We start from the raw sequence: 18377 nt of genomic DNA on the forward strand, positions 1-18377 counted from the left end.
ATGTTATTGCATCCACTGAATCTCTATTCATTTCAAATTCAAATTACCACTTGCCTGAAAAAGAAGAATAAAAATTTATCTTCCCATCGCTTACAACATCAACTAATTAATGCAATCTTAAACGGCTATTAAATTAATTGTGGCATGTCTTATGCGTTTAAACCTATTATAGAAAGGATAGAGAATCGTTTTGTTTTTCTGCACTATCATTTTCCGCTTCATCCCCCACCGGATTTTAGACTTCTAAATGAAATCGCATTAAGAAATATCCATTTAAAAACGACAGTTACTAGAGTTTTTTCTATAAAATTGCACTAGTTTCAATTTCGTTTATTCACATACACGGTGTTTCATTAAAAAGTGTTTTTTTTTAAACTATCTTTACACAGCGATGTTCCACTGTTTTTGCAGTATCAGCATCGCAACCAACTGAAAAAAAAAACACAAATTTGCAACTGAACCAAGGGCTCTACCTCTCCTACCAACAGAGGTAACAATGGTGCGCGCTTCGTCGAGTATAACGCAGTGTATGATTCGACTCTATTTTTTTGTTGGTAAAATTTTTATTTCGAATTTCAGTTTTGTTGCGCGATGATTGCAAAAAAGCTCAATAAACAAAAATCTTGATCATTAACTCCGTGAAAATAGCAATGAAACCACGAAAAATTTTCATCTAAGCGAACCTATTTTTCGATGTTTTTCTGCATCAAAAAGGAAAATCGAAGCATCGAGAGAACTGTTCCAACCGTTGTGTAACAAGTGAAAAATTTTCATGACCGATCCGTTTTCCTCGCAAAATGAAGAATAAAAAGCTTTCTCCTCTTGGCAACCCCATCCGCGGACATATTACACACATAAACATGGAAATTATTGATAAATGACTGGTATTAATCATCAGCTAAGTGCAACGTACCCTGGTTATGCGATTCGGGTGACTAATTAAACATAAAAAATTGGTCAATCAAACTAAGTCAATTTTTCATTGTTTAACTGTAACTGTTGCACCACTCAGTCTGACTATCGCCGGTTATTAATCCATTTTATACGTGAATGCCAATTTGTTGTAAAGTTAGCATAATTTAATAAATAATTAGATTTAATGGTAATCAACTCGTGTTATTAACATTGAACGTTAAAGTTTGCAGGTTACTGGCCATTTAAATGAGAAGTGGGTTCGATTAGCGGTAGATCTGGGAATTGATGAGTTGAAGGGAAAAAAAGAGATCGGTATACTAGTAGACTTTAATCTGGTGAGTTTCGATGATTCGTTTGCCGATCTTCGTTAATGAGACATGTAACTCTGACGACTCCAAACTGAACTAACTTAGAATGCTACCTACGATCGCCCTTCTGCAAATGTTACCTTTTTGAAGACTACTGCGAAACCACATTGAAACCATTTCTCATCTTCGCATATCAAATATTTACTCTCTAAAGATTTCTAATCATCTGCATGCTTCCTGCGTTCTTCTTCAAATCTATTTAGATCAACTCGATCCTCTTCTATCTTCTGTTTGTTCACTTTGCCATTTCCATTCATCACTTCTTCTTTTTCATTTATTTCTCGCGTAGAGGCTGCGGCAAGTGATAGAACTTTCCATCCTCACGATACCTAATCGCAATTGGCAGAGTTATTTGCAAATGAAACTACTTAAACCAACTGATTGAATCTGCTCCATTTTTGTTTTTCCTTTTCCAGAGAATTTCTTGTCTGACTTCATTGCGAAATCATTAGCGCCGTTACTGAGATTTCGTGAAGAATGTAATAGGTGTACAAAAAGAAGCTGAGCATTTTTTGGTGAAATTAGGCTTCATTCAAAACATAGTTGTTGAAAATATTAGTAATCAAACTAATTTCCATAACTGTCCATGGTCTTTTGCCATTTACTGGGTAGAGGATGGATGCCCTCGTGATAGAAGCTTAGTGGTTTCGACGAAAAATAGTTATCGAGCCATTTTCGAATATCTTCAACGTTAAAGAATCGTTGGACAGCTAAATGAGACTGCACGGATCTGAACAAGTGGAAGTCGGAAGGAGCCAAGTCTGGAGAATACGCCGCATGCTGGAGTATTTCCCAACCTAACGAGAAGACGAGTTCCTGGGTCGGTTTAGCTGTATGCGGACGAGCATTATCACTTTCCGACTTCCTTGGCTCGTAAATGGTCTTTTTTCCTCCAGAGCATCGCTTAATTTGATCATTTGGGCCTGATAACGGTCAGTTGTAACAGTTTGACCGGGTTCCAGAAGCTCATAGTAAATGACTCCTTTACAATCCCACCAGACACACAGTAAGATTTTCTTGGCATGAACGTTTGGTTTTGCAACTGATGTGGATGGCCGGCCTGGGTCAACCCATGTTTTTCTGCGCTTAGGATTGTCATACAAAATCCACTTTTCATCTCCCGTAATAATATTATGCAGAAAACTCTTTCTTTTATACCGAGAAAGCAAGTTCATGCAGATGTCAACTCTTCGATTTTTATTGTCTTCGGTTAGCCCACGAGGGACCCATTTTCCTGCTTTTTGAATTTTTCCCATTCCATGAGATCGAACTGAAACTGTTTGTTGAGTTACTCCTAACTGCTCTGCAAGCTGTTTTTCAGTTTGGCATGGATTTTCATCCGGTAAAGTTTGCATTTCTTCGTCTTGAAACTTTCGACACCCGCACGTGGATCGTCCTCAAGACAAACATTTTCCTCACGAACCTTCTTAAACCATCTCCTAACAGTTGAAACACCAACAGAATCATCTCCCCAAGCCGAATTAACCATTTCTGTTGTTTCAGCATCATTTTTTTTCAGTTTAAAACAGAACAACATTGATATTCTCAAATATTGCTTGGAAATGTCCATGTCTCTATCTACGTTTTGTGCACTGAACTACAGCTCCTGAGCAACTGAAACTTTTACCATATAAAAGGTCATAAATAAACAACACCTGCTTACAATTGCAGGCGAATTGAACGTGTCTAAGTATGTTTTTTTATTGCATATAACTTCATTGCTCAGTTTCTTTTTGCACACCTATTATACATCTCAAATACCTTAACCTTTTCCCATTTTTTTTTAATAAGTAGACGTACTGTGGACGGGATTTCAGGTTTTCTACAATTCTCAATAGACTTGAATTCCTCTTCCAGTCTTGGTCGGACGAGATCCTGGTCGAACGGGTAAGTTGGGCTCCCACGTTCTCCCCACCGTTCCTTTAGAATTTCGAGCGGAACAAGTGGTTTTATTTGTATTTTGACGCTTTTGACGTAAGTAAATAATAATCAGTAATGGAAGGGATCGTGCGGCAAAGCAATTGCGAATAAAAACAAATATATTTCCTATCTCGAATTCAATTGATAAGAGGACAAACACCGATTAAAGAGATAGTTAAAGGATTAAAGGATTGTAAATTACTCTGGAGGGTATTTATTTGAATAAGCGAGGCTTATAGCTAACTTTTGGGTAGTGCCACATTGTACTTGTGGCTAGTTTTACACTACTTTTAAGTGATTTCAAAATTTCAAAAGAATCCATTCACAATTTTGCAACGAATTCCACTTCCTTTTCACGGTTTCAAAGAAGTGCGGCTGCCATAGGTATTGCGGCACGAAGTTTGACCTTTCATTTCGTGACCTTTCGAGGTTTTAAACTGCATATCCTGCTCCATAAATACGGTAAATTTACGAGAGAACAACAAAAGAGAACGTTTTTATTGTTATATGTGTGGACGCTACTGAAAACGTTTACCATACGTACTTGCAATTATTTTATCAAGGATTCATATTTTTTCCTGATTCGTGAACTTCGAAATCCTCGTTTCTGGACCTCAGTGACCCAAAGTCCGAACAAACGAGGTTGTTTATCAACATTTTAACAATCAAGCCGTTTACTTACCGGTTCCATGCTAATCAGGCAGCGGTGTTCATATAACGGATTTCTCTGAACAATGAATGCAAATTGCAGTTCACACGCGACGATTTGCACTATGTATTTGGATTTTTTTTGTCTTGGTCAAGTGCAAACTACACATTTCAAGGCAAATAGGACATGACATTTTAACAAGGCGAGAGGAACGAGAGCAGAACTTCGCAATTGCGGTGGAGGATTTTTGCTGGCAGTGTTGGTGACAATGAGCAAAAGAAGTTGAAATGACGCAACAGAATTAAAATCAAGAAAGTGCTTTTTCAGTTTAATTCACTGCAGTGTGTTTTTAACTGAAAAAAAACGGGGGTTTCGACCGCACTCCTATTAGAGGTCTAGCATAAAGTCCCACATCAGTTTTCCCATTATAAGTACTCGGAAACCAACGTGACTTCATTTAGTCGCTTGTCTCTATTGTTATCTACATAGAGGATCAAAAGTCTCGCATAAGCTCATTAAAAACTGAGGGAAATATTTTTCATGAAAATGCTGAAACACGTCAAGTTTTGTTTTCAGTTGTGCATTTTTTGATGTAACAAACTTGCATACAGAACTACTTGTGTAGTAGATTAACGTACTTTTTCAATTTTTTTCTTATGGAACTCCAAATATATGGTGACGTTTTTGAGTTCTTTGAGACATTCTGAATATATTTCATGCAACATACCCACGTCTAAATTCAACAGTTATTGAAATACTTGAAAAATATGTCAATTTAAAGCGGCCCGGTAGATCACCCGACCTCGCCCCTATGGACTTTGTATTATGTGGTTATCTAAGACATGGAGTGTATTCAAATAGACCCAACAATATAAAATAGTTAAAAAATAACGTTGCTCAAGAATCTCAACAAACACATCCTCAAATGGAGATTTCGTCTTGCTCGTTCTCATGACGTCAACGGAGCAGAGTTCAAACATTTAATACATTGAATTCTAGTTGTTTATAGTGTTGTTTTTTTTAAGTATTAATAGTTCTATCTTTATTTCTATTTTTTGTAGGTTTTTCCAAAAACTGTTGAATTCAAACATGGATATGTTACATTAAATACGTTCTCAATTTGTCATAGAACTCAAAAACGTCATGATACACGGGGTGTTTCTGAATAGATGGTAAAACATTTAATAGGTGAATTCTAGTCAAATTTAAGACGAAATGTTCATATAAAGACGCGCCCAAAAATGCTTTGGCTTCCACCTACAGGGTGTTAAAAAACATTTGTTTCTTTTTCGTTTTTTTTTAATTACTGGCTCATTTTTTATTAAAACTTGCTGAAAATTTGTACTTATCATACATCGAGTGTTTTCTACGAATAGAAATTTTCGGGCTTTGATTTCATATACTGGGTGATGCAGATTGATCGGTCTTGAGCTCACATTAATCACATTTTTTTCTGTTAATATTTTGAACTTTTTAGACAAATTTCTGCAATCCGCGTTGAATTTTCTCACTTTTCAGTCTTATTATTATCTACTACATTATGTAATATGATAGTGTTCTAATGGTACAGCAGTTGCTGAAAATGACCCCAACATACTAACGTATATGATTCTATTCTTCTTCTCATAGACCGCCATATTTTATGAAAAATTCTTGGTGCATTACATATTGCTCTACAAAACTCAACATTCTAATTTCTAAGATGTTTGTCATTTTGTAATGATGAGGAGTAAACCAAAGTTTTTAAACGTGTTTTTTAACACTCTGTAGATCGAAGTCGAAGCATTTTTGGACATGTCTTCGTCCTAACTTTTCGTCTTAAATTTGACTTAGGATTTACTCATTCAATTTTCTACCCCCTGTATATGGGGTATCATAAGTAAAAAAAAATGAAAAACACATTGATTACTTCATGGGTAACCCCGTATATATGTCTGTTATGTTAAAAAATTGAAAACAATATTTGACGTGTTCCAGCATTGTATGGTAAAATATTTCCATTAATGTTTAACAAATTTATATGGGACTTTTGGTCCTCTATGTATATGGCACTTTGAGGGAGAAAATAGGATATGCGCCTTACTCGATCTGCGACAAAATTATCTTCTCCTTAATCACCCACATTGTTAAGTTCTTTCCGACGTGCCCTCAAAACCGTTGATATCAGCTTTGGCCATATCATATTGGACCTTCCTAAAAACACCATTATTCCAAAAATATCATTTGACGATTGCGTGTTTCCTGTGTCTAGTACGAACACTTTCTCCAAGAAATTTACCCGCAACTTCCATTATTATGTAGAATATGAAATAAATTTCATTACGACTATTCGGTCTCAGTTGAGCTAGTATTTTGCATTTTACACATGTATTAAAGCACAAAATTGGTTTAATTAATCGTCTCGGTAATATGGTCATGAATATTGTTGTTGTGTGTAAGTACTTTGTGTTGATTTTTGTACTGTTTAGATATAACAATACCTAATTACCTGCTTATTCGCTTGTGAAAGCGTGTTAGGTTTTTGTCCAATTATTTCATTTTTCACTAATTTAATTAGCAGTTGGTTACATTTCATTACCAGAATTAAATGAGTCAGACTTCTGTTGATATTATGGTTGAAAAAAACCTCAAAAGAAGGTCTTCCGTAAATAGCTGTCAAGACCTTCATTGTTCTTCTGTTGATGCTTGCCCATCTCCTTCCATTATTAGAACGTCTGGAATTTTTGTCTAAGACCATTCATCATTTTTATATCTCTCTTTTCTTGATTTTCTTTACTATTGCATGCAGTGCGGTAATTTCAAAACTCTGAAATGCTTATAACTCCGAAGATTGGAATTTTTCTATAACTTTCAAAAACCGTTTTGGTAGAATTGCTAGCGGTTGCAAGTTTTTACGTGCACTCATAAAAGGGGTAGGTACTCCAAGTCTAAAAACTTAAGTTAGGTATTGCTAGTTTTAATACTGTTGACGAATATAATTCTTATACAACTATTGCTTTGAAAAGAATTTGCGGAAATGGTGTATCGTTCGAATAGTAAATCGTTAACGGCCTGCAATTAGATGAAAATCTTTTACGTCTTCACACGGTAGCGCTACAATGCATTACGCCCTATAAACAGGACAGGTGACCAGATCAACATTATCCAGGAAGATGAATTGGTCGCAGGGGAGCGATGGAGTGGCCACCGCGATTATCAGATTTAACATCGCTCGATTTTTTTTGACGCCACATCGAATCAGCCGTTTACAAAACCCAGTCAGCCAATTTGAAAGATTTACAGCATCGAATTACTGAAGTATATCCATCCATTACCTCTAAAATGCTATTTGAAAAAGTGAGAAAAAAGGTTGGGGTCCAACAGTTTTTTTGTTTACAACAGAACGGTGAATATTTTGAACAGTTTTTGTGAATATATTTTTAATGAAATTTATAGTTTACAGGGTATTTTGAAAATATGTGTCGGAAAATGAAGGGTGCGATTCTTTGGCTCGTTGTAAGAAAAAAAGTCCTTATTAATATGGGTGCGAAAACGCACCGTTTTCGAGATACAGGGTGTCAAAAAACAGTAAATTTTTTTTAATGATATCTCAGGAATCGTTTGAGATACAGAATTCAGATTTTATACACCTATTATCATTAATATTAGTTACATTTTGAGTGTTATTTCAATTTGTTCCATTTGCCAGAGGCGGAGATTATAGGTTGCGTGAGGTTTTTTTGCTCACAATTTTTACGCCGCTGGGAAAATTAGCAGTTTAGAGTCACAACAAATGGACCACAGGCTTGGTCTCTCTGATTCCCAGTCTTAAAAAGTTTAGTTTACATTACACCACTTAATACTGTGGAAGAACTGAGGAATCGCATTATTGCATCCTGCAATATGATCCGCAGCACTCCGGGCATGTTCGAACGGGTACGTGAGTTGCGAAGACGTTTGTTGGGGTTCGCATTATCACAAGAGGAGGCCATTTTCAACAATTGTTGTGATTCTAAAATGCTAATTTTCCCAGTAGCGTAAAAATTAAGGGTAAAAATATCTCACGCAATCTTAAAATTTCCCCTTATAGCATATGGAACAAAATTGAAGCAGCGCTCAAAACGCAACTAATATTAATGATAATGGGAGTGCAAAATTTGAATTCCGTATCGCAAATAATTCCTGAGTTATCGACAAAAAACTGAAAAAATAAAACTGTTTTTGACGCCCTGTATCTCGAAAGGGGTGCGGTTGTGGCCCCCTTTAGGAACCTCTTTTCTTTTAGCGAGCCAAAGGATCGCGCTCTTCATTTCCCGACACATGTTTGAAATACCCTGTATATTAAAAATGCTATAGCTGTTCAAAAATTGATTTTTTTTAATTGAAACCAATTTTTAACAGGAAATTTAAAAATACTTTTAAAGTAAATTATCACGTGACACGCGTGGCAATTTAAAATTTTAGAGTTGAGATACCTACCCCTTTTGGGGGTACACGAAGAAGCTCGTAACCACTATCAAACTGGTTCCCTCTCCGTTCTGCCGAGACGGTTTTAAATGTTGTAAAAAAAAATTCATTTTCAAAGCTGCGGGAAATTCAAAATTTTGATATTGTAACACTGTATGAGCACATTCTGTACAGGGTGTTTCCTAACTACCTGTAAAAAATTTAAAGGCGTGATCCTCGACTGATTTTGAGTCAAAAATGTCTAATAAACATATGTCCGCAAATGCCTTGTTTCCAAGATACAGGGTGTTGAAATGTGACAAGAAAAAAAGATTTTATTTCCAAAATGACCCAATTTGGGTGTTTGAATTTTAGAAAAGACAATTTTTTGGGGGAATGCTTTAATGATTAATCATAAGAATTGCTGAAAATGACCACCATTACTTCATAAGAGATCCTGTATCACAAAGACGTTGAAAGAGGTTTTTAAAGGTTTGATGGTTGGGAGCTTGGTGGTTTTGAAACCTTTCCATGTAAATTCTAAACACTTACCATCAACAAGGCCGTAAACAAAAACCATATTGGCCATTTCTTGATTAGTGTAATTAGGCATTTGAAAAATTTTCAAAACTGAGGTATAATCTGATTTTTGGGACACAGAACTAAATTCTTTCACTTTAGAGAGTAAAACACCAAAATAACACTGACTATCTTGTTTATAGTAGTGGAAGTAGCAAAAGAAACTAACAATAAACAAGTTAGTAAATACCACCAAACCTTTAGAAACCTTTAAAACCTTTTTCAACGTCTTTCAGTCAACACCCTGTATCTTGGAAACAAGGCATTTGCGGACATATGTTTATTAGATATTTTTGACTCAAAATCAGTTGAGGATTACGCCTTTAAATTTTTTACACGTAGTTAGGAAACACCCTGTATAAAGTCTATAGATTACTGTCGGATTTGGAATTTATTGGTCCTTGACACACAAAAATTCCTAATCCCCACAGCACGACTCTGCTTGATCAATCGCATATTCTTGGCAAATAGAGTACAAGAACAGGTGGAAAAAAACTGAAAGGTGGAGGAAAGAAGTAAAAAATTTTAGTAGGAAATGATGAAGTATGCAATTCTTTAGGCGCAATGTAAATAAACATTAATGATTGCAATGTGGAATTTATCCATCTCATTTATAAACCATTACGTCAACCTGTTATTATTAGTGCAAATAAAGCGACTGTTTTGCAGGCTCGATTACAGCGTCAAATAAACGAAACGAGATCAGAACTGAACGTTTTTGTGATGTTGTTGTGGTTGTGGTTGGTTCCTGGTCCTGGTGAATTAAACTTGAACGTTTCTTGTATAACTCGGGTTACTAAAGGTACCGATTTAATTTTGCGGTGCATTACTGTTGCATACTTTTTTCCGTTTATATAAAAGCATCCTGGAGGTCGATTTCAATGCGAAATTGGCTTTGTACCAAACGATACTCGAGCTCTTCAGGGGTAATAGACCGGACCAGTAATGCATTAAGATTGGTCTTTCATCATCTCTGATTTGCCATGGACTTTCGACTTCTTAATACACATACTTTTACTCGTTTCTGGACGGTAAAAGTCTAGCAAAAATGAAAATTCATTTTGAAGCTAATTTGTAATTTAAGCGTTTTTCACGCTGCCTTGAGTAGGTACTACACTTCAATATAGTTAATTTTGCTAAATGAGTGTAGCAATCCTGGGCACTTTCACTCTATTTCGAGCTCATCCATATGCATACTGGCAAGTTGCAACTAGCCCTAAGACGGTACTCTCTTCTTCCATTTTAGTGTCTAAACTTGCGCTAAAACATAACTTAATTGGTATCATGTACACGATCCAAGCCCACTCTCTGTGTTCTCGATTTCTAATGGCATCATCTGTATGGTATGCATTTAATTAACAGTACTTCAAAAATGCATTCTATCGAATAAATAGAAAAATCTTCTTGACTAGAACGAACTCGTCCTTTCGATGCATAACAACAGATGCTCTGCATGGAGGAGACCTACTTTGCTCTTCGTATTTGAGTTACGGTGTGGAAATGCGTTTTAGAAAAAAATATTTCATAACAAATTTATTATTCTTCAATTGCTCGTCAATCATTCTGACGTTAAAGACTGTATTCCGGATGGATTCATACTGAGATAAAGCACATAGGTAGGTCCGTATTGTTTCCGTGAAACATCGAGGTGAATCAGGTCGCACACGATAAAACAAATAAAACAATATTATTTATTCCTAAAAATTCGCTCCGAATCTTTAAACCCACGAAAAGTTTATGACTGATAAATCATCCATAGATACAAAACGTTTAATCATTTGTCGGTAATCTATTCAATAGCAGGAACGTTCTTCTTGCAGAATACATATAAGCACAAAGATGCTTCAGCAGATCCTGCGAGACATGCGGGTGGACCCGGAAATCCTTGCCGAACTCGATGATCAACAGAAACAAACCCTGTTTTGCAAAATGAGAGAGGAGCAAGTGAGGAGATGGAAGGCATTTAATGACAAACTTGGAGACGAACCTCCTCGAGCCAAGTCGACTAAGAAGAAAAACGTCAGCTTCCTAAAAGGTAAGTTGAATCGTCCATCAGGTAACTAGAGTCATGATGTCATCTATTAAGGTGAAGACGGCGAACCTTGGGTGTGGGTGATGGGCGAGCATAAAAACGACAAGAGCATCGACGACATTCTCAATGAAGAAACTCGAGAAAAAGCTCGACAGATAGCCGAAAAGGAAACCGAACAGCTAAGGAAACAAATGGAGGTGCAACTGTCCGAGTACATTGATCTCAGTCCGAAAATCGAAGATTTGGCGCCTTCCCAACTAGACTATGAAGATGACATGGATATTTACTGCTCAGTGGATGAGCTCCGTGAGAAAATCAACGCTAACAAAGTAATGCAAAAACCTCCAATTCCTAAGAAACCCAACTATCAAATAAACACATACCAAACTAAAAATAACAAGTTCAGCTTTGTGGATACCAGGGAGGTGCTGCAAGAAATCAAGATCAACGCGCAGGTGGCCCAAAGGGTGGCTCTCTGGGAAAAGAAAATGGAGGAACGTACTACGGAAATCATTAAATCGATTAGGAAGAAGCAGGAGCAAGATGCTAGGGAGGCCGAAGAGGAGGAAAAAAGGAAAGAGCAGGAGTGGAAAGAGCAAGGTGAGTTTCTTCAGTTAAAATAGTTTATTTTTATTAAGTTCGTCGATAATTCTAAGAACGAAAAGCAAAAGCAGCAGAACAGCAAATCAGGGAAATAGCAAGGCGGGCTCGTGCCGAGCATCGGCTGACATCAAACATGGAATTTGATACCAACTATAGTACCGTCAATATGGGGGTACCACCTGGGCGACAAGCGGTGCTTGACTGGTACCGACAGACTGAGAAACTCAGATTAGCAGGACTAGATGAGTCGAACAATGTCGAATCATGGTTTCATGGTAAGTTTGCATTTAATTATGAATCCTTCGTTATCTGAAATGTCTTTCTGCTTTGGTATTGCAATGACGCAAAAAAGTTATTAAATGAGGACAAGCGTTTTGACTTTTTAGGACTTTAGTGACAAGAAGAGGTTCTGAGATTTGGTTCTTTTCCCGGTTAGCGCTTGTTTGAGGTCACTATTCATTTTACTTAAACGTAAAATGTCGTAACAGATGGTAAAAAACGCTAAATAATCAGCAATGGGGCTGTGGAGATACGATATCAATAGGAGACAAGCGCAAAATTGTACCCTATTTGTCTTAGGTCACCTGCGAAATTCCCACTGTGATGAGCGAGTGGCACTAGAGATCCGTTATTGTCTAATAAAAAAGATTTTAAACAATCTTTTAATTGATAATAACCTGTAACGAAATTGAGTTTTACTCAACGAAGATGCAAATTAAATGTTGTGACTTATTCTGCGTCATAAAATGACGAAATGAATCGTCACAGTGGGTCCCACAAAAAAGGCAGCAGAAAATGTCTTGAGGCCTGACGAACCATCCAATAATAGAATATGTTGAAAAATGTCAAAATATTTAATTAACGCTAAATTTCAATGTCGGTTTCACATACATTTTCTTTAATGGAAGCCCTAATAAATACTTTTTTTTTTTAATTAGTACCTAGTCAGGTATTTATTCAGGTACCGTAGTTTTCCGAGGAAAAATCTATCTTTGACTGCGCCTGAGCCGTTTCCGATTATTCCTAAACGTGACTTATGTAGCCAGCCATACTCCCACGGGACCATCTGCATGTCCATGTGGTCGTACCAGTTTCCAGGTCATACAGTTTTCTACGTGTTTTGCGGTTTCTGTTTTTGTTTTTGTTTTATATCAAAGTTAAAATATTTTATTATTAGTAGAATTGTTGTTTCAAACAATTTAAATAATAAAATAACTTTTTTTAAGTATCTACTAAACGACCAAATAGCTAATTTTACATCATATTATAAAACTTATTTAAAGAAAACTAGTTTTAGGAAAGTATATTCCGTAAAAACTAGTGATTACTAACATGTCCTGGGTTTAAATTGGATTCAACTGACCATCTTGGGAAACTTTAATTTTTCCTAGTTAGATCGGGTTTTACCGATTTTGGTTTTGACCATTCAGCAACATTTCGAACCGTTGTTATTGCTTGCAAGTTCAGCTCTGATCCATATTTTGTGGTGCCTGCCGTTGTAACGTATTTCCTAACTTCATAGACGCACTGTAGTCATAACCACCCTAAAGCATCTATAGCTAGTTATTCTAGATATTTACCTTCTACAAGTTTAAATTTAGCAGAAGTTTTTTAAAGATAACTTGTAAAAAACTTGTCTTCAACAGTTTACTTGCTTGTAGGAAGAAATTTTCCTCGTCCACTGAGCTTTTCTTTGCGAGTCCGGTATCTTCGCTTTTCCTGTTTAACGAGATATAAAAGATTTTTTTTTCTCTGTATCTTCATGCAGGTTCGGTTCTTGAAATCTTTCTTTTGCTTTTAATCCATCTTAAGAAAAATCTAGCCCCTACTTAGACAGTTTCGACACTTTCGACTTCTGATTTTTACTATACGGTGCATTTCAAATTTGACCCTTGCTGTTGAGATCTCGAAAATTAAAGGAGATACGAACAAGTTTAAATGAGAGCAAAATTGCACGGTCTAACGTATGACCAAATTCCGTTTTCATAATTTGAATTTGTTGAGTATTTGCGAAGATCCGTGATAAAGACTAAAAATTGAAGATTTTTTTAGCGCTATTTGACAAAGAGACTCAAAGGCTCAAGTACACTTTCATTGTCACTTTTTCTTAGTTTCAGATTTGTCCTCCTACGTTTGGTCTTTTAGCTACCATCATCGAGTTTATTTTTTCTTCTGAGCGCCATATTGGATTTTTCCACATAAAAATGATCGGATGGCAAAATGTGAAAAAATCATCGTACAGCTCAGAAAAAGCGGCAATGAAAATATGCCTGCGGTTTTGGTCTTCCTTTCCAGGCGAAGTCAAAGCGAAATCTCCAATATATAGATTTTTCAGCTATTTTTGGAAATACTCGAAAAATTCAAAATTTTAAATCATGCGCTAAGTTACAAAATTTTGCCCTCAATTCAACTTCTTCGTATCTCCTCTAGTTTCCGAGATCTCCACAGCGAGAGCCGAACTTGAGGTGCCCTCTATATCACTGCTTCTAGTAGGTGTGACTAATGAATTCATTCCTTCGATATCTTGGTCTGATGGTTTGATTTGGTTCCTAATAATGCATTCAATCATGAAGCATACCTCCGCTTCGGGGATCCAATTCGCACACTTGCACGAATCCCCAAGTAACCTTCACTACCTCCTACCCACCAACGAGCACATTTCTCAATCAGAATGTCGTTATTTACTTATTACACAATTTTTTTATTATTAAGGTCTCATTAGCGTTACTGACACGTTATACGTAGATTGCATTGATCCAGGAACCTCCCATCTGGAGTGTTCATGTGCCTAGTTTGTGAAAGTGCACTTAATTTTTTCAGGTCTGATAACTCGATCTCAAGCTGAAAAACTCCTCTTGGACCAACCCTATGGGACCTTCTTGGTGAGACTCTCCGAACGGATTTGGGGCTATGCAATTTCCTACAGAGCACAGGAGAAATGCAAACACTACCTAGTAAACGCTTCGCAGAAATATAGTTTTTGCGGTAATAATCAAGTGGAACACAGTTGTTTAGGTAAGATTTGTCACAATCTATCCCCGATCACGTGCTTAATACAAATATCAGTTCTTTGTTGCTAAAAATAAGGTCAGCATAACCCAAACATAAACTTCGAGGAATTTCTACGACGAAAATAACTATAGAGAGGAATGTAAACAGTTCTAGCTATGCAGAAAGACGAAAGACCTCGCTTTCGATGTTTGAAGCATTTCCCACTAATGGCTTTATCTCAAGAATTGAAAGAGTTCATATGACGACACTGAGAGAGCTACTTATAACGAACTTTTACTTATTGTTATTTAATTCACGAAATTAAACATAATAATACCAATTTAAGCTAGATTTTATGGTTAGTTTTTCGTAATAGACAGGAAGTCTCACAAATAATACAAAAGGAAGTTGCCCATCCAATAAGCCATCTGCATAACTTTCCCCATCGCGATCATCAAACTAAATCACTAGTTTTATTAACTTTTATGTGGATAATTGTATGGTTTAATTGGTCTCAAATTAAGATTGCACCTAATTTACTTTAATTCAGCTCGAGAGCCGTTAAATTTTTGCTAATTAGACCACCAAACTAATTTGCGAGCCTGAATAAAATGGCCCTTCTTTTCCATTCGATGGGTAATTGCAGAAATATTGTTAATTTAGTTAATTGGATGCGGAATCGAAGTAAAAGGCACGAATCGGGAAAGAGAATGATTACCATATCATCGATTTTACGAGGGATTGTGATGTTAATTTTTTTAATTTTTTTTTAAATTTAATTACTTGTAGAGATACAATCTGTCACAATAAAGGTAAAAATAAATTGGACATTCAACATCTGTGCTGGCAATTACAAATTATAGTACTAAGTGGTGTAGTAAAAGGACCAACATTTCAGTCCCTTACTTGGTTGAATCTATGTGGCAAATCTAGAGGGTTGAATCTCTTCAACCTGGTTGTATATGTCGCTGTGTCCAGTAAATTTATGGCTGAGTGATTTGGGTGGTGATCTAATCTTCGCATGTAGTTATCTGAGTAGCTCTCTATTTCTTCTCGGACTGTTTTGATTGAGAGGTCGGAGTGAATTGTATTGTTGCTAACACACCATGGTGCATTAACAAGCATCCGTAACGTCTTAGATTGAAAACGTTGTAAAATTTCGATATTAGAGTTGCTGGCGGTTCCCCATAGCTGGATACCATAGGTCCACACGGGCTTGATGATGGTTTTGTAAATTAGCACTTTGTTCTCTAGCGATTGTGATGTTAATAACATTTTTAATAGGAACACGCTTTTTGCTGCGTTTTCAATGGAAACGCGGGCATTTTTCCCTTGGAGACTCGGCGATGACATGAAATGTACATTCAAGGCCTGATGATGCGACATTTTCACCAAAAATTAAAAATAAATTCACACGCACGGAAAAAAATTCCCGATTAGACTGAAAATTCTTCAGCCTTTTTGTACCAGTTTTTGCATTAGGTCGTGTAGTATGAGATGAGTAGAATTGGATTGGAACTTTAGTCATCTTTTTTTCATATGAAATGCTTTTATTGTCAATCGAAATATGCACCGCCATTATCAATACACTTCTGCCATTTAACGGGAAGTTCATTGATTCCCCTGTCTTCGGACTTCTCACATGTTGTAAATCATTGCCCATCTCCCGTTGTAAATCACGGCCAAGGGAAGGAATACCCTTTGTTGGAAGGGAGACACATGGGTCCGCGTGTACCTTTTACAAGTGGACAACGGCTAGGAGACATCTGTGCTGCACATGGGATGCAGATGACCAAGGATCAGGGAGAGAGGCAATGGTGATATACTGCAAGAGGGCAGAACACCCTTGGCAAGTGATCAAAACGGGCGCACTTGATATCTCTCGGGAATTTTTGTTATCACTGTCTTAGTTGTTATCTTCGTTACTTGTTAAAATAAATACGTTAAAATCCATCACAACTGAGCAGTTAATTCCTCACGCGTACGTGATTCACGACCTCTATTTACCACTGAGCATTACGAGATGATATGAGGATAGTCATCACTATATCCTACACCCTGCTGTAAAAGCCTGCAGACCGGGAGTCGATAAACTCGTGGAAGGCAGCTCTGACAGCCTCGTCGGAGTTGAATGTCTTCCCTACCAAGAAGTTATCCAAATTTTGAAAGAAGTGGTGATCAGTGGGTGCTAAGTCGGGTGAATACGGTGGACGACGAAGAGTTTCCAATTCCAACTCCTGTAGCTTGGCCGAGGTGACTTGTGCGTTATGCGGCCGAGCGTTGTCGTGCAACAATAGCGGTGCGCTTCGATTGGCTAATCTTGGCTGCTTAACCGTCAGTTGCCTCATCATTTCGGTCAGTTGTCGGCAGTAGACATCAGCCGTAATCGATTCACCAGATTTCATGAAGCTGCGATGGATGACACCTGCGTTGGACCACCAAGTCCACCAAGGCAAGGTGGCTTTGTTCCTTCTGGTCTTTCATAATATTTCATTGCAGACAACTTTCGGTCGTCTATATCAGGGAGATAGAAGTAAAGCTATAAAAGTACTCGAAACCTCGTCGGCTATAAAAATCTTATGGGATTCGATAATTTTTTTCTACAAGCAAAATTTTTTTATCGAATTCAAGGGAAGGAATTAGCAATGAGAACACACGTAAAAAAAACTTGCTTCTTGTAGATTTGAAAGCAAAAAATTGCTCGAGTTAACATGAAATTTTTATTCAGTTTTTATCGTCTCTCTCTCTCTCTCTCTCTCTCTCTGTTGAAAAATTTTGAAATACTTGGAAATAAGAAAGTCCCAAATCGTTTAAGACAAAGATTCCACGAAAGGAGCAGAAATCCTGGAGTTATACCCGCTGCGAGTTTTTTGAAAACTTCGACGCCCCTTCTCTACTCTCAAACGATATTTCTCGTCTACAATCCTCAATCCATTAAATTCTACTCACCCTGTAACTCGCTTGTCACCCTCATTTGATCCCAGACGCAAATTGTAAGAAGTATTAGCAACTCTTACGAACAAACCTGCAATGCAACAAATCTCTACGCATTTGTTAAGAGAGTGGATAAAACCTACTTTGAAATCTCTGGAACGATCCCTTTCATCATTTTCCATCCTTTTAAATTTATAAATATCTCTTTATTTACAGGTGATCTCGTCAAATACCACTATACCCAGCCTCTCACAGGAGGGGAGAAACTCATCCACCCATGCCCAAGACTTTCTGAGACTGCTATTGAAGAACTCATAGAAGCTAATCAATAAACTCTCGAGACGTGATGTTTTAATCTTTAATCTCATACAAGGGGTTCACAAAACTACGACCGCCTTTTAACTGAATTATTACTTGAGACAAATTGTAAGCATTTGGGACATCACGGGACCCACGGAACCCACTTAATGTGCCATAATAACTTTTGTGGGCAGATTCGTATTTTTCTGTTTGGTCGGAATTTTTGTGAACTCTTTCTGTATATCACTGTATTGACCCCTGTGATTTTTTCGGCATTTTTCTATTGGAAATCCGACTTTAGTTATTTCATTCGTAGTTATGTATCTTTTTAATTTACATTAAGTGACTTAAATAATATTCAGAAATACTTACTAATTCTCTGCTTCGACTTTTATTAGGTTATTCTTTTATCAATTGATGTTTATAAGTTTTTCGAGTACGCATTTACCCATAAGCTAATTCCAACTGATTTCAGTAAGATCATAAGTAACTTGAGCCACGTTAACTTGAGTCACGTTAACTTGAGTTGATTTTCACTTTCGAACCAGCTAGTGCTGTAGTATTTAACGATATTTCCTCGGTGTGCCTTTGCATGAGTGCTCTTTTAATACTTTGTAATGTTAATGATATTTCGTATTATTAAATGATTTTTTTAGTTGCC

The 18377-nt window shown here is 36.8% G+C and overlaps 1 protein-coding gene across 3 annotated transcripts in view; it reads left to right on the forward strand.

Annotated features, from left to right (window-relative positions):
* LOC136347356 (SH2 domain-containing protein 4A-like) overlaps positions 1-18374 on the forward strand; it is a 45596-nt gene extending 27222 nt beyond the window's left edge. For 2 of the 3 annotated variants that reach the window (XM_066297273.1, XM_066297275.1), the window contains exons 2-6: positions 10677-10891; positions 10943-11488; positions 11545-11766; positions 14312-14506; positions 17633-18374. In XM_066297273.1, coding sequence (XP_066153370.1) covers positions 10696-10891; positions 10943-11488; positions 11545-11766; positions 14312-14506; positions 17633-17748 — 1275 coding nt within the window. In that variant the 5' untranslated portion in view covers positions 10677-10695 and the 3' untranslated portion in view covers positions 17749-18374. Of the gene's footprint in view, positions 1-9525; positions 9659-10676; positions 10892-10942; positions 11489-11544; positions 11767-14311; positions 14507-17632 lie in introns of those variants that run through there. The other variant, XM_066297274.1, reaches the window with a different exon arrangement.
* Positions 18375-18377: the final 3 nt, after the last annotated feature.

The sequence above is a fragment of the Euwallacea fornicatus genome, chromosome 28, assembly GCF_040115645.1.
Source record: "Euwallacea fornicatus isolate EFF26 chromosome 28, ASM4011564v1, whole genome shotgun sequence".
Taxonomy (NCBI): domain Eukaryota; kingdom Metazoa; phylum Arthropoda; class Insecta; order Coleoptera; family Curculionidae; genus Euwallacea; species Euwallacea fornicatus.